General features: G+C 38.7%; 1 protein-coding gene across 1 annotated transcript in view; it reads left to right on the top strand.

The window, feature by feature from the left end:
- Positions 1–23767, top strand: part of SLC35G2 (solute carrier family 35 member G2) — a 40424-nt gene extending 16657 nt beyond the window's left edge. Inside the window, exon 2 of the mRNA XM_029940825.1 lies at positions 22323–23767. Within this exon, the coding sequence (XP_029796685.1) occupies positions 22341–23579 (1239 nt within the window). The 5' untranslated portion in view covers positions 22323–22340 and the 3' untranslated portion in view covers positions 23580–23767. The remainder of the gene's footprint in view (positions 1–22322) is intronic.
- Positions 23768–26259: the final 2492 nt, after the last annotated feature.

Raw genomic sequence — 26259 nt, 5'->3', positions numbered from 1 at the left:
GTGATTTTGTTGCCATTTCCTTATTTCTTCCTTGCAGGATGGTTTAGGATCAGCTTCAAATGACAAGGAGATATGAAAAATGAGGTTCAAGGGCATTCCTATTTTTAAACTGAAAACTCTTCAATGATATAGCATAAATGAAAGTTCTCTCAATCCAAGAGCTTTGCAGAGATGTTGTCCCATCCTCCAGATGAATCCTTGCTGGGTTGTTCTGACTGTTCTGGGCCAGCATGGGGCCAACATAGACTCACCGGCAGCCCAGACCAGGAGGGATTCCTCAGAGATGTAGAGCCAGTGTCTCAGCAGAGTCAGAACTGCAGCTGAGTGACAAAGATAACAGTGTGAGGACCATCCCAAAGGGGAAATCAGGACAGAAATAGAATGAATACCAGACCTGGGAGACTGTGGGAGCTGATAGCAAGATGGGACAGAGTTCTAGGAGCAGTCATAGAATGCAGTTCATGACTGACCTTCCCCACCCCCATCAGCGTTAAATGCATTATGTGTACTAGGAACATAAATATGAATGAGAACTCTGTTGCCTTTATGGGACTCCCAGGCCACCAACGAGATCTTGACTTTGAAATGCTCCCTTTAGATGGACCTGAATCTGTTGAAGGAGTGGACACAGCAGATTAAAGGAGCCAGCTTAGGCTGTGCACAATCCAGAACACTTGGGATGTGTTGACAAGTTCTGCCCAGCATGAATGTGGGAGGAGGTGGAGTCATACTATGGCAGCTTCTGACTTTAATGTGGTTCTGAGCCTTTTCAGAAAGAGCCCTTTAAAAATCAGAGGTCTGGGGAAGCCTGGGTAGCTCAGTCGGTTAAGTGCCAACTTCGGCTCAGGTCATGATCTCAGAGTTCGTGAGTTTAAGCCCCGGTTTAGGCTCTGTGCTGACAGCCCAGAGCCTGGAGACTGCTTCAGATTCTATGTCTCGCTCTCTTTTGGCCCCTCCCCTATCATGCTCTGTCTCAAAAATAAAATAAGCATTAAAAAATTAAAAAAAAAAATCAGAGGTGTGGGTGCCTGGATAGCTCAGTTGGTTAAGCATCTGACTTCAGCTCAGGTCATGATCTCATAGCTTGTGAGTTCAAGCCCCACATTGGCCTCTCTGTTGTGATCACAGAGCCTGCTTCAGATCCTCTGACTCCACCCTAATCCCTCCCCGACTTGCACTAATGTCTCTCTCAAAAATAAACATTTAAAAAAATCAAAAGTCTAAGTGAATTTGAGTACTTGCTCCTTGGCATGGAATTTGCTAGGTTGGCCTAGATGAAGATTTGAGTAGAAGTGCGTAGGAAATGGTACATGAATGGCTCAGTCGGTTAAGCATCTGACTTTTGATCCCAGGTCTTGATCTCAGGATTGTGAGTTCAAGTCCTACATTGGGCTCCGTGCTGGGTGTGGAGCCTAGTTTAAAAAAAAAAAGTGTTTGGGAGAGTAGACAGAGTGTGCAAGGGAGTTTAAGAAATCAAATTGCCTGCATTTCTCGAGAGTTATCTAAGTAATCACATAAAATTTAAAAGGTTTGTTTCCAGTAGAAAATGGCTTGAAGGAGTTATTCAGAGTCTGTCCTATAATTAACAGCCCTAACTTTTTATTTACCACAATTTACATGCATTTCTTAAGTATAAGCTCAAAGTACAGTCTACCCATCTTTAAGGAAATCTTATGTTATTATTAAGCCAGAATGCCAACCAATTCTGGTTGATTCTTTCAAATATCTACTCTAGTTTTCTTGATAAATTGTAGGCTATTATCCCCAAACAACAACTACATGAGGATCAAAATGCAGGCAAATTGTCTGCTATGAATTACTGTTATATATCATCCTATCCCATCAAGAAAATAATTTAAGGCATTATTTTCAGTTTTTTGATTCATTAGACCACCATTATGTGTGAATGAATACTTTTCCATAAATTTCAAAATATTAATGCTTTATTAGCATCTGTATTAAAACAGATATTGTTAAGAGCAGAGTAGGCAGGAAAGATTCCTTGATTGATGGGATTCAATTTTAAGCATTAGATGGTATGCTAATCTATCTATGTGTCAGACAGGGTTTAGTTACAGGTAAGAAAAATAAAAAATCTCTACCTCTTTGAATCAGAAAGAGATACAATATAAGAAATCTGAAGTTTTTGAAATCATTTGAAGGGCAGAATGAGCAGATTTAAAGCTGGGCCTCCAGGCATACCTCCCTGAATGCATGATTTTGTCCTTAAAAACAAAAACTCCTAATCTAGCAATTCATAACTAGTATATAATAACCTTCTTGCTATAGAAACAGCAGAGAGGAAAATAAGCCTTTCTTCTATGCTAATGTCAAAATCTTCATAGTATTTGACAAATAGGAAGCAAGCAAGCTAGTATTTATTGAACACCTGCTATATGCCAGGAACTATTCTAGATGCTTTTGGTCTATGTTTTCATTAAATCCTTATTAATAACCTTTTAAAGTTAGTAATATCAGCTAGTCTTACAGATGGAGAAACTGAGGTTTAGAAAAGTTAGGTGATGTATACACAGAAAACGATAGAGGCATAATTCAAACTCAGATTTGCTGCCTGCAGAATTGGTTAGACTTGTTGTCCAATATTGGTCATTAATCTAAAATTCTATTTGATGGCACCCAACCAAAGTTCTGATTCAACATTTAATAACTACACCCAGCAGGCCAGGTAGCTCAGCCATTAAGAGATGTTTTGTAATTGGGAGATCTGGGTGGCTCATTTGGTTAAGTGTCCGACTTTGGCTCAGGTTATGATCTTGCAGTTTGTGAGTTCAAGCCTTGCATTGGGCTCTGTGCTGACAGCTCAGATCCTGGAACCTGCTTTGAATTCTGTGTTTCACTCTCTCTCTGTTCCTCCCCTACTTGCACTATGACTCCTTCTCTCTCTCAAAAATAAAGTTTAAAAAAAATTTTTAAAGAGATGTTCTATAATTTACTCTTTCTAGATGATCCATGAGACTGTGGTTCTTTTTTTTTTTTTTAGTTTATTTATTTTTTTTGAGAGAAAGAGCATGCACCCATGCATGCAATTTGGGTCAGGGCAGAGAGAGAGAGACAGAGGGAGAGAAGGAATCCCAAGCAATCTCCATGCTGTCAATGCAGACCCTGACAAGGGCTCCATCCCATGAACTGTGAGATCATGACCTGAGCAGAAATTAACAGATGCTTAAACCAACTGAGCCACCCAGGTGCCCTGAGGATGTGATTCTTAAAAGCCAGACATTTCACACAGTGTTTTAGGGGGCAAGCAAGCCAGCAAGTAGTTTCTATCTTAGGCCAAAATAATCCTGTCCATGTCACTTGACCTAGAACTTGGTAGTCTTAGCCAACATTTTTCTAGATTTTAAGAAGATCAAAAATTATTTTCTAGGAAACCTCATGGGTTTACATGCATTTTTTTTGTCCACATTTATACTAAATGTGTGGGTCTTCTGTAAGAATACAGTTTGATCTTTAGACATTCACAGAATGATAGTGTATAAGTTTTGTTTGCTGCTATAACAAATTACCACAAACTTGATGGCTTAAAACTACAGGAATATTATGTTAGTTTTGTAAGTCAGGTCCAGTATGGATGTCACTGGGCTAAAACCATGGTGTTGGGTAGTGTGTATTCTTTTCTGGAGGATCTAGGGTAGGATCTGTTTCCTTGCCTTTTAGAGGCTGTCCGCATTCCTTAACTTGTGACCCCCCTTTTGTCTTCAGTACCAGCAACAATAGGCTGAGTTCTCACATTGCATCACTCTGACATTGCTTCTGTTGTCACATATCCTCTGGTTTTTCTGTGTCTGTCTTCCGCTTTTAATCACTGTGATTACATTAGGCCCAATCAGATAATCCACGATAGTCTCCCTATTTTAAAGTCAGTTGATTAGAAGCTTAATTCCATTGGTAGTGTTAATTCCCTTTTGTCAAATAAGGTAATGTATTCACAGCTTCTGGGAATTAGGATGTGGACATTTTGGTGAGGATGTCAGTGGGACATTATTCTGCCCACCATGGATGGTTCCTTTGCAGTGTAGTATAGAATACAGGGCTTTAGAAAGTAGATCTGGATCTGAATTTGTCCGAATCATTAACTGGTTATGTCACTCACTAACTGGTATGTCACCCACTCTTTCTGAACCCATTTCCTCATGAAAAATGGAAATTATAGTACCTACTTCATAGAGTTGTTTTTTACCTTTAAATGAGAAAATAAAATTCTTACTACATGCCTGGCACAGAGTCAGGACTAAATAAACATAGTTATCATTACAATTAGAGAATCTAGAGTCAGATTCAGGGCCAAAGAATCTAAAAGAGTGTGTCCTGGGTGCATGGAAGCATCTGTGCTTGATACGCCCGGTGATTTCATTTTGCCTTTAACTCTCACTGAATGGTTACCACAAATCCTCTCAGAACCAAACAGTGGGTTGATCCTAAGTAAACACACAAACTATGAATGTAGATACACTTTATTTTCCTTTTAGTCTCAGCTAGTTTCTCTCCATAGATGATGTTGTGAATGGAGAACAAAGAAGGAAATATGAATAGTCTTGATTTATCTCCTATTTGTTCATTCATAATTTTTCCCTGGCCACCAAAACCATTTCTTCATTCACATCCAGTGGGAAAACCTTACAATCATTTCTGTTCATTTTCCCGTGAAGGTTATGGATCTATCCCTACACAAAGAGTTAGTAACAGTGGTCATCCCATTTGCCTTTTAGCTCTCAGAAAGCTAATGAGTGACCTATTATGTTCAAAGCCCTTATTAACTAGCCATTAAAAATGATATTATATAATATTTAGTGACATGGAAAAATATTTACAGTGTATTGATAAGTAGAATGGGGAAGTTGTACACTGGGATGTGGTATTCGTTGCCATTGTTTGGGAAAAAAAACAATGTTCACAAATAAAAAAATGGCCTGGAAGGATCAATGATTATCTCTGGGTGGTAAAATTACAAATGGTTTTATTTGTTTGCTTTTCCACATTTCTGAATTTTCTCTAATAAAAACATATTGCTTTTATAATAGGAATAATTTTTTGTAATGTAGAGATCCATAGTAAATAGCTCCTGAGTCAGAAGCTTGTTTTGAGCAGGCTCGTGGAAGCGTGATGAGGGACTGCGGTGACTCTGTGGTGGAGGGACTGCGGTGACTCTGTGATGGTGGGACTCACCTGACTGGGCCGAGCTGTGAGGTGTGCACTGGGGAGCAGAGACACAGCAACTGAGTTCAGCCTGGAAATGCTGAGAGGCATGTTTCCCCAGCACCCTTCCTCATTGATTGAAAATGGTTTATTTCAGAAAAGGAGATACATGTTACTTAAGGAACACCTCCAGTTATGCCTGGGAAATTTAATATTAAAGAAATATGGGAGACCTATCAGCAGAAACAGAGCCAGAGGTAGAGAAGTTAAATAAACAAATTATCTTAATAGCCAAACTGCACAGTGTAATCTGTATTCTTGAAATATTATTAAGGACATTAAAGTGTTTTAGTGGATAAGTTTCCTTACTTGAGTTACATGAGTCATTTAAATTCATTTACATATGTTACTTAACTTTGTTCTTAACAAAATTTGCTTCATTAAAAAAAATAGTCCATTAATTCATTCAATAACACTTACTGAATACCTATCTTATGCCAAGCACTGTGCTAGGTGCTGAAAATATAAAAGATAGGCTGTAAGCTACATCTCTTGTGCCAAAAAGTTAGCCACGTGGTGAATATAGAAGCAAAGTTCTTGAAGGAAATTCAAAGAGCCACTCCAGTGAACACACAAATAAGGCAGAGCAGCCTCATTGTTGATATGGAGAAAGTTTGAGTAGTCTGGATAGAAGATCAAACCAGCCATGGGATGTCTGGGTGGCTCAGTTGGTTAAGTGTCTGACTTCGACTCAGGTCATGATCTCACAGTTCATGGGTTTGAGCCCCACATCAGGCTGTGTGCTGACAGCTCAGAGCCTGGAACCTGCTTAGGATTCTGTGTCTCCCTCTCCCTCTACCCCTCCCCCACTCACACTCTGTCTCTCTGAAAAATAAATAAGCATTAAAAATACTTAAAACAACAAAAAACAATCAAACTAGCCATAACATTTCCGTAAGCCAAAGCCTAGTCCAGAGCAAAGCCCTGACTCTCCTCAATTCGTTGAAGCCTGAGAAAGATGAGGGAGCCATTTTCAAAAGAAAATCTTGAAACTAGCAGAGGTTGGTTCATAAGGTTTAAAGAAAGAAGCTATCTCCATAACATAAAAGTGCAAGGTGAAGCAGCAAGTGCCAGTGTAGAATCCACAGCAAATTATCCAGAAGATCTAATTAAGTTAATTAATGAAGGTGGCTGCTCTAAACAACAGATTTTCATTGTAGATAAAAACAGCCTTCAATTGGAAGAAGTTGCCACCTAGGGCTTTTATAGCTAGAGAGGAGAAGTCAACTCCTGACTTCAGACCTTCCTTCAAAGGACAGACTGACCCTCTTGTTAGGGGTCAATGCAGCTCGTGATTTTAAATTGAAGTCAGTGCTCATTTACCATTCCTAAAACCCTAGAGAGCTTAAGATAATTCTTAATAAGCATAATTGCTTATTTACTCTGCCTGTGTTCTCTAAATGGAGCAGCAAACATGGACAACAGCACATCTGTTTACAAGATGGTTTACTGAGGATTTTAAGCCCACTCCTTTCAAAATATTACTGCTTATTGACAATGCGTCTGGTCACCCAAGAGCTCTGATGGAAGATATACAATGACATTAGTGTCTGGCATGCCTGCTAACACAACATCCACTTTGAACCCCATGGATCAAGCAGTAATTTTGACTTTCAAGTCTTATTATTTAAGAAATACATTTCATAAGGTTATAAGTGACATACATAGAGATTTCTCTGGAGGATCTGGGCAAAGTAAATTGAAATCCTTCTGGAAAAGATTTGCCATTTTATTTTATTTTATATAGGCGGGGCAGAGAGAGAGAGAAGAAGAAGACGAAGACGAAGACGAAGAAGAAGAGAGGGAAAGAGAAAAGCAGGGCTTGTGTTCTACCCAAAGTGGGGGCACGGGCACACTCTCTGTGGAACTTGAACTCACAAACTGTGAAATCATGAACCGAGCCAAAGTCAGATGCTTAATGACTAAGCCACCCAGGTGCCCCAAGGATTTGCCATTTTAGATACTGTTAAGAACATTTATTAAATAAACTTAAAAAAAGTTTAAAGGAGTGTCTGGGTGACTCAGTTGGTAAAGCATCTGACTCTTGGTTTTGGTCCAGGTCATGATCTCATGATCTCTTGTGAGTTTGAGCCCCATATCCAGCTCTGTGCTGACAGTGCAGGGCCTGCTTGGGATTCTCAGCCTCCTTCTCTCTGTGCCCCTCCCCCACTCACCCTGTCTGTGTCTCTTTCAAAAATAAATAAATAAACTTAAAAAAAATAATAAAAAAAGAACATTTGTGATTCATGGGAAGAAGTCAAAATAATATTAACAGGAGTTTGGAGGAAGTTGATTCTAATTCTTGTGGATGGCTTTGAGGGTTTCAAGATTTCGGTGGCGGAAGTTAACTGCAGATGTGGTAGAAATAGCAAGACAACTAGAAGTGGAGCCTGAAGATGGGATTGAGTTGCTGCAATCTCATGATAAAACGTGAAAGGATAAGGAATTGTTTCTTATGGATGAGCAGCTAAGTGGTTTCTTTAGATGGTATCTACTCCTGGTGAAGATGTCATGATAATTGTTGAAATGACAACAAAGGATTTGGAATATCACATACACTTAGTTGCTGGATTGTTTGAGGGGAGGACTCCAATTTTGAAAGAAGCTCTGCTGTGGGTAAAATGCTATCAAACAGCATCACATGCTACAGAGATCATTTGTCAAATGAAGAGTTAACAGATGCAGCAAACTTCATTTTCATCTTATTTTAAGGAATTGCCCTAGTCATCCCAAACTTCAGCAATCACTATCTGATCTGTCACCAGCTATTAACACTGAGACAAGTCCCTCCCCTGCTCACTCTCTCTCTCAAATAAATAACCTTTTTAAAATGTGAGATCATGACTGTGAAATTATGACCTGAGCCAAAATCAAGAGTTGGGCACTTAACAGACTGAACCACCCAAGTGCCTCTACATTAATTTTATCCACACGGGGAAACCAAAAAATTTATTTGATTTGCTTTATAGCAGTATTTGCATTATTGGAGTGGTCTGGAACTGAATCTTTAATTTCTCCAATGTATGCCTGAATATGCACATACTATTGATTCTGTTTCTCTGGAGAACCCTTACTAATACAGAGGGTAAAGGCAGAAAATAGAGAAAATTTCTGTAGTGTTAATTATCAATGGAAACAGGGCTTATTACCTAAGACTACTAATGACTGAGTGGATATCTGGGCCATTAAGATCCTTTAGATATGTCAGTAGTCTTTTTTTTCTTTTTCTTTTTTATTGAAGTATATTTGACATATAATATCCTTCTAGTTTCAAGTATACACCATAGTGGTTTGATATTTTTAAACATTACAAAATGATCCTCACAGCAAGTCTAGTTACCATCTGTCACCATATGAAATTATTATATTATTTACTATATACCCCATGCTGTATTTTTCATCCTCATGACTTATTTATTTTATAAAATAATAGTTTGTTTCTCTTAATACTCTTTGCCTACTCTACCACCCCAAACCCTTCCACTCTCTGGTAACCAACAGTAACCAACAGTTTGTTTCTTATATCTATGAGTCTCTTTGTTTTGGTTTGTTTTGTTCCTTAGCTTCTATGTATAAGTGAAATCATATCATATTTATCTTTCTCTATCTGACTTATGTCACTTAACATAATATCCTCTAGGTCCAATCTTACAAATGGTAAGATTCCATTCTTTTTTAATGGGTGAGTCATATTCCATAGTATATATATATACCACATCTTTATTTATCTATCAAAGGACACTTAGGTTGCTTCCATATTTTGGCTATTGTACATAATGGTGCAATGAACATAAGATGCATATTTCTTCAGATTGGTGTTTTTGTTTTCTTCAGATAAATACCCAGAAGTGGGATTGCTGGATCATATGGTAGTTATATTTTTAATTTTTGAGGAAACTTCATACTGTTTTTCCATAGTGGCTGCACCAGTTTACATTCCCAACAGTGTTCAAGGGTTCTCTTTTCTCCACATTCTCACCAACAATTGTTATTTTTTGCATTCTTGATAATAGCCAATCTGATTATGTGTGAGTGGTATGAGTGATATCTCATTATGGTTTTGATTTGCACTTCACCAATGATTAGTGATGTTGAGCATTTTTTCATGTGCCTGTTTTCGATCTGTATGTCTTCTTTAGAAAAATGTCTATTCAAGTCCTCTGCCCATTTTTCAATCTTTTTTTTTTTATGTGTTTTTTTTTTTTTTTAATTTTTGAGAGACAGAGAGAGACAGCGTGAGCAGGGGAGGGTCAGAGAGAGAGGGAGATACAGATTCTGAAGCAGGCTCCAGGCTCTGAGCTAGCTGTCAGCACAGAGCCCGATGTGGGGCTCAAACCCACAAACCGTGAGATCATGACCTGAGCCGAAGCCAGACGCTTAACCAACTGAGCCACCCAGGTGCCCCTCAATCTGTTTTTTTATATTAAATTGCATAAGGTCATTATATATTTTGGATCTTAACCCTGTATTGGATGTATGATTTGCAAATGTCTTCTCTGAATTAGGAGTTTGCCATTTTGTTTTGTTAATGCTTTCCTTTACTGTGCAAAGGCTTTTTTTTTTTTTTAAGCTTTATGTAATCCCCTTTATTTTAGCTTTTGTTGCCCTTGCCTGAGAAGACTGGTCCAAAAAAATATTTCTAAGACCGATGTCAAAGAGTGTACTGCCTTTGGGTTCTTCTAGGAGTTTTATGGTTTCAGGTCTTACATTCAAGTCTTTAATCCATTTTGAATTTGTTTTTGTGTATGGTATAAGACAATGGTCTAGTTTCATTCTTTTGCATGTGGCTGTCCAATTTTCCCATTACCATTTATTGAAGAGACTGTCTTTCCCCTGTTGTATATCCTTGTGTCCTTTGTCATAGATTAATTGGCCATATATGTGTGGATTTTTGGGGGGATCTCTTTTCTATTCCATTGATCTATGGGCTTTGTACTATAGTTTGAAATCAGAGAGCATGACACCTCCAGCTTTGTTCTTCTTTCTCAAGTTCGCTTTTGCTATTTGAGATGTCAATAGTCTTAATCTCGTTCCCTGTTTTTTCCCATGTCTCCCTCTTGGGTTTCAAATCCATTTCATTCCATCCAACAGATATTTATTGAGTGCCAGTATGTGCCAGATACTGTGTTAGGAGCTGAGGATAATATGGTAAGAAGGTCTGCTATCAAGAATTGTACCATCTGGTGGGAAAGACAGGATATAAACAAATAAATGCAGGGACAATGAGGGCACAAAAATGGGAGAGGTCAAGGAAGATTGCAAAGGAGGAAGTAACATTTGGGCAAACCACTAAAGCACAAATGTGAACTCAACAGATAGACAAGGACAAAAAGGGTGGGAGGACCAGATCATTCCAGGCAGATAGAATAATGTGAAAGAAAAACTAAAAATAAATTCTGTAGCTAAGATTCAAATCCAGGCAGTCTGGCTTCAGTATTCATTTTGTTTTGATTTGTTGTAAATTTCTAGCCCTGTGCTACTCTGTCTTCTTCAGTCATGCAGTAGCACATGGATTCATTAAATCTTAAAGCTAGAAGGGCCTTTAGATAATGTAGTCAGGTCATTCTTGCACAAGGAAATTATACATTCAGATTATTAGGGAGGTTTTGAAAAATGCAGTGCCTTGCATTGCCTCCCCCACACCTCACCTCCAAGCCACACAGGAGGAACCACAACTCCCTACCCTCCTTTTAAAATTTAAATTAAGCAAAAATTTTTAATGCTTTTACTTATTTTTGAATGAGAGAGAGACCAAGTGTGAGTGGGGGAGAGGTAGAGAGAGAGAGAGACACAGAATCTGAAGCAGGCTCCAGGCTCTGAGCTGTCTGTCAGCACAGAGCCCAAATGCTAGGCTTGAACTCGTGAACCACTAGATCATGACCTGAGCTGATGTCTGATGCTCAACAAACTGAGCCACCCGGGCTCCCCTGCCTTTTTTAATTTTTAAACTTGTGGTCAAATATCCATAACAGAAAAATTACCATATTTTCCATGTTTAAGTGTATAATTTGATTCTATTAATTACATTCACAATACTGTGCAACCATCACTACTATTTTCAAACCATTTTCCTTATCCCAAACAGAAATTCTGTAACTATAAGCATAATTTCCCATTTCTCTTTCTCCCAGCCCCTAGTAACTTCTAATCTATTTCCTGTTTTTAAGAATTTGCCTATTCTCAATACTTCATTTAAGTGGAATTACACAATAGCTATCCTTTTTTTTCTGGCTTATTTCAATTAGCATAATGTCTTCAAGGTTTGCCCGTGTTGTACTATTTGTTAGAGCTTCATTCTTTTTTATGGCTGAATAATATTCAAATGTTTGAATATACCACATTTTCTTTTTCCATTTGTCTGTTCAGGCACATAGGTTGTCTTCCCCTACTCCCAACCTCTGTCCATCAAATATACATGGAGGAACCACTACTTTTCAAAACTTAACATTGTCGTACACAAAGAGAACAAAATGACAAAAAGAGGCAGAGGCTGAGTACCAAGTGGCACAGGGAAAAGACCCAGAGGAGTGAAAATGTGTACAACTATTTTGGATGGCAAGAAGCCACGTTTTTGGGTAGGATTCTCTGTGGCAGAAGTGGTCATGTGATTGAGATTTTTCTCTACTTTCCATATAGATATTTTGTCATCATCACTCCTATTACCTGTCAGAAGACTTACGATTTTTGGAAAATGAAAATAATTTTGTCATTATGAAAGCAGAATGTGATCCTGAGAATGATAATACTTTGTCATTAAAGCAATGAGACACATATTTTTCCTGAGATCATTTGCATGACTAAGTGGTACTTCTGAGCTAGATTGTCAGACAGGGCTCCTGTGGGGGACAGGAGTAAAATTGAGAATGTAAAGTAGGGAAAGAGGGAGGGGATTGGGAAGAGGAAAGGAGGGCGGAATGGGAGGAGAGGCTAATTTTGGGTACTGTGTGACAAAGTTCTAAACAACCCTCTGACACAAATTCTTTTCAACAATAGAACCTACTGACCTGCTCCACATAGCCTACCTGGTGCCCTTCAACATAGAGTGTGTTCAGTAATGTCTACCAAATTAGTTTCTTTTACCTCCTTTTCAGTTCTTTCAGTTTAAAGTGAGGTAGGCCATTAGCTTTTTCCAAATTTTTAATTCTTTCTCCAATGCTCCTCCACTCCTAAACCTCCTAAGGTTTCACTTCCTCTCAAAGCTGAGTTGACACATGTTTAGTGCTTAGCCCGTTATCTATACAAATGTAAATAACAGTATGCCTGGCTATTGATGGTGTTACTGTTATTGACTTCTTCCACCTTTCCTTCTGTTTTCATTGGATTTTAGAGTCATTAGTTTTGCCTTTCTTTATTCTACTTGATTTTCCATTCTTGCTTTTATCCTATTTCTGATTGTTTCTGTTAGAATGCTGAAAATATTGTCATCATGTCTGGCTAAATCAAGGTTTTCTTTGTCTTCTTAGTCTCTTTCTGATAGGTCATTGCAAGGATGCTTTAATCTAAGTATTACAAAAGGGGAAATGATTATTTGCCTTATATTTTGTTTTCCTAAGCAAGATATAGATGGACTGTTGTTTGTCAAGCAATAATCTGGTACAATATGAGTGATATTTTTATTGCGATTTCTGCCATTACATGTGATGTATATGTCCTAATACATCTGACTTTCAGAATATGCTCTAGAAATTTCCTTTTATATTTTTATAGAGGTAATATTCAGTTAGTTCACCATAGGAGACTACTAGACTATATGTCTCCTCTTTTATTATTTATTCTTCTGTCACATTTGCCTATGGTGGGTTCCTATATAACCTGAGTATTTGATTGAAGTCTTATACAATTAACTTTTCCTGTAGGCCCTTTTTTACATCTTCATAAACTATTTAGTTTCATGATTTGATTTTATTATTTGCCACTTACATGCAACATGAATATTATCACACCTTATAAGTAAGGCAGACCTTTAATTCCTTCTGATAAATTCTTCACTTCCTAAGTGTGCCTGATGCAAGAAACGGCATGTACTTTATTTTCTACTCTGTTATTTCTCACTTATCATCAATATTCTTGTCTCTCAAGCTCTATTAGTTTAAGAAGTGATTTTCTAATTTGAGAAGTGGCAGTTTAGAAGCAAGTTCTTTTTCCTCTAAAGCAGTGTGCCTTTGCACAAAGAAGTACAGGCTCAAAGAGTATTAACAGGTTACAAGCAAACTTAAATGCTGCCTCTAGTCCTCCTGACCTTTAGGAGTTGCAGTAGGGAAGAGAGAAGAATCCTTATTCAAAGAGGGGTGTTAAGAGTAATGCAGCCAGGGTTCAGCCAAAGGATGGGTAGAATCAGGCTGATAGCCTTTGGGGCCTCTGAACATGGGCCCTGATCATCATTTTGGAGGGAGGAATGGGTTATCTCAGAAGATCTCAGGAGGTATATTGAACAGCACAGAACCTGTGCATGTCCTGGTGTCTCACGATATCCTGGAATGGTGGTTGCTGTGTCTTCCCTTTTAGGTGATCACTTAGTTGTAGTCTTTTCATTTTCACCCAGGAGCAAGATTGTCAAAGCAAATTGGATTAATAAGGTATCTTAGGGCTACGCTGCTCAGGTTTAAGGTAGTAACCTATCAGTTCTTGATTTAAAAGCCAATTTTATTCATAAGTGTCAAATGTTACATTAGTACTTACATTTAAACCACTATAATATAATCAAATTGTAGTTGCCAGTTTTATAGCTAATACTTTTTTACCACTGTAGGGATCAGTCTGGTCACTAAAGAAAGAAACTCTCACTACCAAGTAGCATTTGCTTTAGGTACGATAAGGGTATTGTCCCAAGGATTGCCTGTCAAGACAGTAGGGATGTCAGGATTAATTTTTGCAACCTTAGGAGAGAATTAATCATGGGCCTTATGTTGTGGAATGTAGCTTAGAAAACAGAGCCTCTTTTGGACAAAAATATTGGTTTCTAGATTGCCACACTGAATTGTCCCCATTGTTCAAGCAGACGCCAAACTGTGCATCTTTTTAATCTATTTGTGTCAAGCACTTCAGCCCTGTGTCAGGCTCTGCATGGACAGCACAGAGCCTGCTTGGGATTCTCTCTCTCTGTCTCTCTCTGTGTTTCTCTCTCTCTCTCAATAATAAATAAATAAGCAAATAAACAAACAAACCAACATAAAAAAAAGACAAACTGACTTTAAAGAGAGTTGAATCAAAATATCCCAATGATTACCATCTAAAACTCTTTCTCTTAAAATAGACATAATTATTACTCCAGTTAGTAGCAGAGCCAGAACTCAAAACCAACATTTCTGACTTTCAATTTCTTATCTTTAGAAAAAAATTTTTTTTCTCCTTTTCTTTACTTGACAAATTGTTGCATATGTGTGAAGACCCAATTCAGGTATCTTTTTCACCTGGAAACTTGCTAAGATTCCCCCTTATCTGGGTTAGATGCCCTTTGTATGTGCTCCAGCAAGTTCCTGAACTTGCAGTTGCTCGCATTATTAACTTATTAAAATATTACATTTGACTTTACTTGTCTCTTCCACTGGTCTGTGGGCTTTCTATTTTATCTTTATCTTTATAGAGCCTAGCATGATGCTGGACTTATGGTACCTCAATTAATATTTATTGAAATGAATACATTTTGACCCACATGTGCAAAAATGTAAGAGCTAGCCAGGATTTCAGGTTCTCTTCAAGAACTGTATTCATCAAACCTATAATTAATGAAAACTAGAGAGACTGAAGAAGATTTTTATGATTCTTTTTAGTATAAGATGGCTTTTGTCTTTTTAAAAAATGTTTATTTATTTTGAGAGAGAGACAGAGAGAGAGACAGAGAGAGAGAGAGAGAGAGAGGCCCCATGCACCTGGGGGATAGGCAGAGAGAGAAACAGAGAGAGAATCCCAAGGAGGCTTCATGGTGTCAGTGTGGGGCTCAATCCCATGAACTGTGAGATCATGACCTGAGCTGAAATCAAGTCGGACACTTAACCGGCTGAGCCACCCAAGCACCCCTATAAGATGGTTTTTGGATCAGTGGGACACAATATAATACTAATAGTGTTGAGAAATATCTGTAATATATCTGTCATAGATATATTCATGAATTCATGAATAGAAATGAACAAAAATTGCACCGTGCAAATACTAAAGTATGCAGTTGGACTAGGGTTAAAAATGCTAATGTATGCTTAATAGGATATAGAATAAAACTTTTCTCATATCTTGGAATTAGTGTCCCTGATCTTACAACGGAGGCCAAAATGTTCCACTTTTGAAATTCCATCAATTAGGTCCAGACGTAAGAGGCCTTTCACTTTAACGATCACTGAGATCCCTACTCCTCATTCCTTAAAACACTAGGGAGGGCAGTGAGTTGTTTCCCTCATCTACTTCAGGTAACAAATCAAAGCTGAATAACTTAAACGACAATCATTTTATTATCTGTCATAGTTTCTTTAAAATTTTTTCTAATGTTTTATTTATTTTTGAGAGAGAAGGAGAGACAGCATGAGCAGGGGAGGGTCAGAGAGAGAGGGAGACACAGAATCTGAAGACAGGCTCCAGGCTCTGAGCTGTCAGCACAGAGACCAATGTGGGGCTCGAACCCATGAACCGTGAGATCATGACCTGAGCCGAAGCCGGATGCTCAACTGACTGAGCCACCCAGGTGCCCCATCTGTCATAGATTCTGTAGATTGGGAATTTGGAAAGGACTTGGCAGGGGGATTCTGACTCAGGGTCTCTTATATACTTGAAGTCAGATGGGTGGCTACAGTTAGAACAGCAAGGGGTTAGAGCAGCTGGAGGTGGGGATGGCCACGCATTTTTCCCTCTTTACGTAGTCTCAGGACATTCCATGGGGTTTCTCTACAGGGGCTAGTGTGAGCAATCTCACACCTTGGTAGCTCGGAGCTGTCAGACTGCTTATGTGTTGGCTCAGAGCTCCAAGCACAAGTGTTGCAGCGAGGAAGGCATAGCTGTTCCACTTCTTATGACCTTGCCTCAGAAGTCACAATATGTCACTTCTGCCATACTCTATGGTTGAAACAGTCACAGAAGCCTATCTACTTTTAATGGGAGGGGATATAGACCCTACGTCTCTATTTAATAGTGTCAAATTCACATTAGAAAACAAACAAAACCAAACATGTAGTATGGGAGATACTAGATTTGTGATTCTCTTTGAAAAATACTATCTGTCACAGGGCTCATCATCTATTATGGGTCTTCGGTTTAAGAAAAATGTTATGCTTTTTTGTAATGGGAGAAGGGAGAGGCAAGTTCCCTCTTATAGCTGACTGAGGGTGAAGGTTACCAGAACATTATGTATGATGACTGAGTGTACCTTCCCATTCTCCATTTCTAAATTTGCTTAGATAGCACATTTTAATTTGCCCTTTGCTTGTTTGAGTGAAGAGAAATAAAACTGGAGAGAAGGGGGCAGCGGCAAACTCCACTGAGTGGTAAGGATATGTGTTTCCTGGGGCCAAGTGAATACTGTTGGTCTGCCCAAGAGAGATGCTCTCCTGGGAGGAGGGCCTAGCGGCAAAAATCTGTGGGCCATAAGCCCTAGGGCAGGAGGCGCTCTCACATCAGGGATTTATGTACTGGGGAGGCCCTTCAAAATTTATCCCAGATAGCCTGAATTTGGATGCCTACAACCTAGAAAGTATAGTGACCTATCAGAGTTAACAGAGAAACAAAGACAACAATCAAAGAGTGAAACCCCACATGTTATCAGAATCAGGGTTCAGCCTAGGATCCAGAATCAGTAAGAGATTTATTACAAGAAATTGGCTAATATAATTGTGGGAACTAAATAAACGAGTCTGAAGTCTATAGGGCAGGCAGTCAGGAAGAGAAGATCAAGAACATGTTGGAATCCATGAGCAAGGCTGAAGCTTTGCCCACTGGCAATAAGGAAAAGAAGATCAAGAGTAGGCTGGAACCCTAAGGGAGTTAATGTTTGGAATCTCCAAACTCAAGAAAAGCCTAAGCCCTCTTTTAAAAGGCTCACCCAATCACGTCAGGCCCATACAGAATAGACTTTCTTTTGATTAACTTAAAGTCAACTGATTAAGTATTTTTCTCACATCTGCAAAATACCTTTATGGTATTAGCTTTGATTAAATAACTAGGGAATGCAGTTCAGCACAGCCAAGTTTATACATCAAAAAGCCATCACATAACAGCAGCCAATATAAAACATGTGTTCTTTTCCTTTTCCTTTCTCCCTGTGCCAATACACCAGGGGAGCTAGAGCCTAGAATAGGGAGATGGAAGAGATATGCCAGAGGCAGAGTCATTGCCCTCCCACAGACTCCAAAGGGAGGGAATAGGAGAAGGAGCAAAATGGCAGACCACATTCTCTCCCTATCCATGCCCCTGGAGCTACAAATCTGGCCTGCAATGGGAAGGGAAAGCTTTTAATGGATATAAGACAAAACTTTAACAATGGGCAGCACATGAGAAGTTAGAGTTCTAACAGAGATGTCATCAAGATATTTGCTGACTAGCAAGGAAAGGAGATTTTAACATAGAAATTTGAATACAACGGCTGGTGAGCCTAAATGTCTATCAACTGATGAATGGATAAAGAAGATGTAGTTCATATATACAATGGAATACCACTTGGGAATGAGAAAGAATGAAATCATGCCATTTGCAGCAATGTGGATGGAACTGGAAGGTATTATGCTGAGTGAAATAAGTCAGTCACAGAAGGACAGGTATCATATGTTATCAGTCAAAGGTGGATCTTAAGAAACTTAACTGAAGACCATGGGGGAAAAGAAAGGGAAAAAATAGTTACAAACAGCAGGAGGGAGGCAAACCGCAAGAGACTCTTAAATACAGAGAGCAAACTGAGGGTGGATGGGGGTCAGGAAAGAAGGGGAAATGGGTGATGGGCACTGAGGAGGGCACTTGTTGGGATGGGCACTGGGTGTTGTAGGTAAGCCAATTATATTCATAAAAAGTTAAAAAAAATGAATACAATGGCTGGGGTGAAATGCCACTGAGTTGAGACGACTAAATAATAAAATGATTTGGTTACAAAAATTAGAAGAACTACTGCAGATGTTAAACAAGGAAGGAAAAAGTAAGAGGCTAGAGTGACTAGGGAAGGCTTGTTTCTAAAAGGCACAATTTGGACTGGCCCTTCTTAAAAGATGAACAGTCTTTAGAAAGTTGGAGCAGAGAAAAGTGGTGAGAATAAAGACTTAGCAATATGACATGTACATGTGGGGAAGTAGGTCAGGGAGGGCACTGGATTGATCACAGCAGTATGTGTGTTAAGGAATCAAGCACTGATAGGGGCCAGATGAGGTAGGGTCTGGAGACCCAGGCAAAAGAGTTGAGATTCAGTGAGGTAGCCAGGAAAAAAATCACTTTAAGTTCTTTTAAAAAATGTTTAATGTTTATTTATTATTTTTGAGAGACAGAGAGACAGAGAGTGAGCAGGGGAGGGACAGAGAGAGAAGGAGACACAGAATCTGAAGCAGGCTTCAGGCTCTGAGTGTCAGCACAGAGTCTGAGCAGGGCTCAAACTCACGACCGTGAAACCATGACCTGAGCCAAAGTTGGCCACTTAACTGACTGAGCCACCCAGGCACCCCCAATAAATCACTGTAAGTTCTTAAATGGGGAAAGCTTAAGGGAAGGTTTTTTTGTTTTGAATCTTTTAAAGACATTAAAGTGGCAGTGGTGTAATATAGATGGATTTTAAGGGAGAAGGGTTAGGATTCAAGGGATATAGTTAGGATTCTGTTGCAATATTCTAGATAGGAATTCACAATAATGTGATCCAGAATCACAAAGGTAAAATGGAATTGAAGAAGAAAAGAAAAATCTGAGAAATATTTCAAAGACAAGAACTGCAAGATTGGTAACCAAATGGAAGTGTGGCAGCAAAAAGGATTATGCAGAGTATTCCCTGGTTTCTAGTTTGGGGAACTGGAGAAATGGTAGTATCGCAAACCAAAATGAGGAAGTTAGGGAAGGAAAATCTGTGTGGGAGATGAAGGCTATTCAATTTGGGATTATTGAAGCTGTAGTCACAACTTGATAAAAGTTGGAAGAAGAGAGATAGGATACCTGGGTGGCTTAGTTGGTTAAGCGTCCAGCTCTTCATGTTTGCTCGGGTCTTGATCTCGAAGTTCATGAGTTTGAGCCCCACATAGGGCTCTGCACTGGCAATGCGGAGCCTGCTTGGGATTCTCTCTCTCTCTTCTCTCTCTCCTCTCTCTCTATCTCTCTCCCTTTCTCTCTCTGCCTCTTTCCCGCTTGTGTGTGCTCACTCTCTCTCAAAATAAATTTTTTAAAAAGTTGGAAGAAAAGAACATCATATTAGCTTGATAACAATATGCAGGGATGACTGTAAGTGGGAGGTCCAGGCTAGGAAAGTGAAGAACTCGAAGGCACAAGTGGTGTTTTAAAAAATGACTTCTTCCAACTGAAGATGGTGTTGTTTAGAAGAGAGTAAAGAGGAATGAAACAGTTGGCTACCCAGATGGTGTCAAAGAACAAAATAGGATTTGATTTCTAGACCATGGTTTAAGATCCTCAAACTGGTGAGTTTTTGGCAAGGACAGGGAGTATGTCATAAGGACAAAAAAATTAAAAGGTTTCCTTTTTTTTTTTTCCAGAAAGGAGGGGAGGAATCATTGGGAAGGAAACAGGAAATTGGTCTTAGAAAAAGAGAGAATGAACAGGAAGGAGAACTGAGTGAACAAATACAAATCTTAAAGAAAGAATTACAATGTAGAAGATAACCTAGTGTTTTAAGAGAGTTTATTATAGGTAAAAAGAAACTGAATTCTTGTCAACACTTATTGAGAGTTCATGATATAACTGCACTGTGCCAAATTTTTATATGCATTATTTCATTTAATTAAAAAGGAACTTTCCCCCCCCTACTCAACAAAGTGTCATGAACAGCTTTCAGTGTCAGTAAAGATCATTGTTGTTTGTAATGGATGTATAGCATAGTATTTTAATGTATGAAGGGTCATTGTGGTAAGCTATAGTGAAACCTCCTATTCCTATATTTTTTCCACATTTTTTTTGTATGTTCTTTTCCTAAAATAACAGAACATCTTGTTTTAGTTTATAATTTATTTTTTAACAATATTGTGATTTGAAATTAAAATATAAAAAAGTATATAGTAAAAAATGTTTTCTTCCATTCTTGCTCCTTGTTCTACCCTACTAATTATTAGTTTACTTTGTATCTTTCCATAATTTCTTTGTTATATAAGCACATATAAAAATGTATTATTTTTTCCTTTTTTTAAACACATAAGATAAAAAGCATCTTGTGATCATGTCTTTAGGATAAAATCTTAGAAGTGATTTTGCTGAGGGTTGCCTGGGTGGCTCTGTTGGTTAAGCATCCAACTTTGGCTCGGGTAGTTATCTCACAGTTCATGGGTTTGAGCCCCATGTTGGGCTCTATGCTGATAGCTCAAAGCCTGGAGCATGCTTCAGATTCTCTGTCTTCCTTTCTCTCTCTGCCTCTCTCCCTACTTGTGCTCTCTCTCAAAAATAAATAAATACACATTAAAAAAACAACAACAACCTTGAAGGTCTTTAAAAAAATGAAATTGCTGAGTTAGAGGGTACTTTCAGTCAAAATCTTAATACATATTGACCAATTGCTCATCAGAGAGGTAGTATACACCAACAATGCACGACTGTCACTAAGTCCCTTTATATATTTAATTATTTATTATTTTGTATTTTTTTAAGTAGGGTTCTCCCCCAGCACGGAGGGCTTGAACTCACAACCCTGAGATCAAGACCTGAGCTGAGATCAAGAGTCAGATGCTTAACTGACCAAGCCACCCAGGCACCCCCATTTTATTTATTTTCTAATTTTGGTCTATCTATATATCTGACTATGTATGGGGAGCCCAGAATAAATGTTAAAAAGACTATAATTTGTAATATAAAGCTAAATGTGATATTATACAGAAGGGATTTTACAAAAAAACTTTGGACTTATTCATTTAAAATTTATAATAGACAAAGGAACATAGTAGAAAGGGAAGGTTTTACCTAAGTTGTTTACTTTCCTGTATTTTTCTTAATTGGATGAGTGGAGAAACAGGTAGGAATGGATGGAGAAAAGATGAAAAAATATCAGTTGTTTGAGGTACAAAGTTAAGCAACAGCTGTATTGTAAGGACAGGTCTGAATCAAACTGACTCTAACCTTGAAGGCCAGCTAACACCATTAACATTTCTGGGGGCGGGCCTAAAGATGGAGGTTAAGACTAGTCACACCCTACTTGAGGGTCCTAGTCACGCCCTACGTGAGGGTCCTGGGTCCACTCTGTAATTGGTTAAAGTTACTGTCAATGATGTGATGCTATAATGATTGGACCCCAGTACCTGTGTCACAATTTCCTGTAACTCCCCTTCCCAAACTCATAAAAGGCCCTGCCCCACCATGTTTGGGGCTTGCTCCACGTGGATCCAGTGTGTTGTTGAAGTCTGTGAGCCCGAGTTTAGGCTGGCCGTGCCTAAATTCGTAATAAAGCCCTTTGCTTTTGCATGCGTGATTCAGCCTCCCTGGCGGTCTCTGGTTTTGGGGGGCGATATTAAAATCTGGGTACAACAGCATGAGACAAAGAATAAGCAGAATGAGAAATAGGGGCAGACATGGGGTAAGAGTGAAAAAAGTGCAGACGGTTTCATCGGGCCTCCTACATCTGATATGGCACTGCCAGATCTTCTCTTCCTATTACTTTTTTTTTTTTTAACTCCTATTACAGAGGCACCTGGGTGGCTCAGTTGGTTAAACGTCTGGCTTAGGCTCAGGTCATGATCTCACAGTTCGTGGGTTTGAGCCCTGCATCGGGCTCTGTGCTGACAGCTAGCTCAGAGCCTGGAGCCTGCTTCAGAATCTGTATCTCCCTCTGTCTCTGACCCTCCCCTGCTCATGCTGTCTCTCAAAAAATAAATAAAAAACATAAAAAAATTTAAAAACTCCCATTACAACCTCTACTTTCTATTACTAAATTGGTGTTTAAAATAGAAACTAAAACTAAATTTCCACTGACTGAATATGTACATTTGTCTTTTTTTTTTCTTAAATAGAATTGCTTATCTGAAGAAATGGATACTTCTCCCTCCAAAATATATCCAGTTAAAAAGCGGGTGAAAATACATCCTAACACTGTGATGGTGAAATATACTTCTCATTATCCGCAACCTGGGGATGATGGATATGAAGAAATCAATGAAGACTATGGAAATTTTTTGGAAGAAAATCCAAAGAGAAGCCTACTGAGTGAAATGAAACGAAAAGGAAGAACTTTCTTTGGAACCATGGATACTCGACCTCTGCCAACAGAAGACCCAGTGACCAATGATATTGGACAATTCCAGAGCTTTGCAGAAAAAAACATTTTTCAATCCAGAAAAATGTGGATAGTGCTATTTGGATCTGCTTTGGCTCATGGATGTGTAGCTCTTATCACTAGGCTTGTTTCTGATCGTTCTAAAGTTCCATCTCTAGAACTGATTTTTATCCGTTCTGTCTTGCAGGTCTTATCTGTGTTAGTTGTGTGTTACTACCAGGAGGCGCCCTTTGGTCCCAGTGGATACAGATTACGACTCTTCTTTTATGGTGTGTGCAATGTCATCTCTATAACCTGTGCTTATACGTCATTTTCAATAGTTCCTCCCAGCAATGGGACCACTATGTGGAGAGCCACAACCACAGTCTTCAGTGCCATTTTGGCTTTTTTACTTGTGGATGAGAAAATGGCTTATGTTGACATGGCTACCGTTGTTTGCAGCATTTTAGGTGTTTGTCTTGTCATGATCCCCAACATTGTTGATGAAGACAATTCTTTGTTAAATGCCTGGAAAGAAGCCTTTGGGTACACTATGACTGTGATGGCTGGACTGACCACTGCTCTTTCCATGATAGTATACAGATCCATTAAAGAGAAGATTAGCATGTGGACTGCACTATTTACCTTTGGTTGGACTGGGACAATCTGGGGAATATCTACTATGTTTGTTCTTCAAGAACCCATCATCCCATTAGATGGAGAAACCTGGAGTTATCTCATTGCCATATGTGTCTGTTCTACTGCAGCATTCTTAGGAGTTTATTACGCCTTGGACAAATTCCACCCAGCTTTGGTCAGCACAGTGCAACACCTGGAGATTGTAGTAGCTATGGTCTTGCAGCTTCTAGTGTTACACATATTTCCTAGTGTCTATGATGTTTTTGGAGGGGTAATCATTATGATTAGTGTTTTTGTCCTTGCTGGTTATAAACTTTATTGGAGGAATTTAAGAAGGCAGGATTATCAGGAAATACTAGACTCTCCCATAAAGTGAATAGTTGATTATTATTTTGTTAACATTCGCTTACTAATAGGTACACTGCCATTTTAATGTTTACCTATAAATGTCTTGTGTAGTATAATTGAGAGTGCTATATAATATATAATTAATATATGCAGATATAGAAAATTTAGTCTAATAAATTCAAAACCAAGTGTTAATAAAATGTGAAACATCAAGAACCCAGTGTCTTTACTGTCATTTGTTTATTTAAAAATTTTTTCATAGTTTAAATTTGAGACAAGAGAGAGAGCACAAGTGGGGGAGGGGCAGAGAGAGAGGGAGAAATAGAATCCCAAACAGGCTCCAGGTTCTGAACTGTCAGCACAGAACCCGATGCAGGGCTTGAACCCACAAACTGTGAGATCATGAGCTGAGCCAAAGTTGGACGCCTAACTGACTGAGCCACCCAGGTGCCCCATGGCTTTACTATTATTAACAAAAGGTAATTGTGGTAGGACAATGTTAACTTTCATCACTACAGAACCTAAGACTTGAGGAAATGACCCCTTTTGGATTGAACTTTTGTGGTCCTAAAAATATATTCATGACTAATGTTCTACAAATGTTCAACAAAAATCCTTCAATATTCAAAAATATTCATTTTTAAAAAGTACACAATAAGGTGAAATGCTTGATATCAAGCTGTGTTTTGTCACCTATTTATATTAGAAAACTAGAGGTGAGGGGTGCTTGGGTGGCTCTGTTAGTTGAGCATCTGACTTTGGCTCAGGTCATGATCTTGCAGTTCATGGGTTCAAGCCCCACATCAGGCTCTCTGCTGTCAGCACAGAGTCTGCTTCAGATCTTCTGTCTCCCTTTCTCTGCCCTTACCCCACTTGAGATCTCTCAAAAATTAATAAACATTTTAAAAAAAGAAACATTAGAAAAAAGAAAACTAGAGGTGATTGGGTTGCATAAGGGAGCTTGAATTGAGGCAAGAAAGAGTAAGCAAAGGAATAATGCTGCTCTTTCAATGACCATAGTGGCTGTCTTACTTACAGATAGGAAATTGGTCTTCTCTTTGCTAAGGGTACATTAAGAAATGCATATAAAATGGAAGTAGGGAGAAGACTAGATTCTTGACAGCTCTATTTGGTCTAGGCCTTTTCTTGGCTAATTGTGGGAGACTTAATATTGGGGCAGTGTCTGTTTATCTTCAGTTTTACAGATATTTTCCAAAACTGCCCTTGTTTATGATTTTTGTAGCAAGTACATATGTGAGCTGCAGTAAAAGGTACTCCTTACTAAAGATGTAACAGGAATCAAGTATAGCAGAAAATTGTTACAACATGGTACTTGAAATTCTTTTCAAAGGGGCATACAAGTCTGTAAAAGCATATAAGATAGCATTAATTTGGGTCTAATTTGGGCAATTTTAGTGTAACAAATGTTAATATGGTTAGTAAGCTATTGTTATTGAGTTACCTTAGCTCCAAATTCACCCTTCTGTAATTTCCTCTGTGATACAATGGCTCAGACCCTGCAAAGTACATTTTTTCTATGCCAGCTGGTATCTCACTAGGTTCCACCAATAAAAGGCATTACAGGGAGACTGGAAGACAGAAGGGGAGAAAGGATTTCCGCCTTTCCATTTGGTTGCAGTTTCTGTTACCCCAGCAGTAAGCAATAGTCCTTTGCTTCAGCGGCAGCTCAGCCTTGAGCTTCTTTTGGCACTTCTCCATCCTCCAACCAACCTCATCATATCCCTCTCGGTAGTTGGAGGACCAGCTAAATAACATCCTTTCAGGGAAATGAGCTACAGCTCAGCTGGGTCATTCCTCTGAGTTTCTGCGACCTTATGGTCCAGCCTTGACCCTTCTTTTTCACTTGCCCTAATGGTTGTAGCTGCTCCATACAGTTATCCCTCTGGTCTACTGCAGGGCTCCCTTTTTGCTTTTTCAGTCCTTCAGTACCCAATACTAGATTGTCTCTGTTGTAATATCTTGTGATTTCTGTCTTCTTGACTAATATGTCTCTAAACTTTCCCCAAAGGAACCCACAGTCATTAGTAGGGTGACTGTGCTTTTGGGAAAATGTTAATGTTCAGATTTTCCAGGCATTACCAGACATTGGCTCTCAATTATCCAAATTGAAGAAATTATCCAAATTGAAGCACAGAAGGATAAAGATTTGAAAAAATTTAACAAAGCCTGGAATGACCGGTACTAGGACAAAGGACAAAGAAGTCTAGCATAAATGTAAATGTAGTTTCAGAAGAGAAGAGAGAGGGAAAGTGGCAGAAAGAAATACTGGCCAAAAGTTTTCTAAATTTGATAAAAGGAAATGATAGCAACAAACAGCAATCTACAGATCCAGAGAAATAGAAGAACTCCAAACAGCATAAATACAAGGAAAACCACACCTAGAAACATAGCAACTGCTGAAAAACAGAGATAAAGAAACAAAACCTTAAAAGCAGACAGAAAAAAAAAAGACATATGACGTACAAGAAAACAATGAGACTTATAGCTAGCTTTTCATCAGAAATGATGGAGGCCCGAAAACAACAGAATGACATTTTAAAGTGCTGAAAACAAAACAAAATGAAAGAAAAAAACCCTTTGATGGTTTCCTATCATCTATAGAATCAAGTCCTTAATTTCTATAACCTATTTGCTTACATTTCTCGTCATTTTCTGCTCCGGCAATATCATGTAATACCTTTTTGATT

Source organism: Suricata suricatta, chromosome 5 (genome assembly GCF_006229205.1).
Source record: "Suricata suricatta isolate VVHF042 chromosome 5, meerkat_22Aug2017_6uvM2_HiC, whole genome shotgun sequence".
Classification (NCBI taxonomy): domain Eukaryota; kingdom Metazoa; phylum Chordata; class Mammalia; order Carnivora; family Herpestidae; genus Suricata; species Suricata suricatta.
Note: the sequence above shows the minus strand (reverse complement) of the source record. Positions and strands in the feature narration are given on the sequence as shown.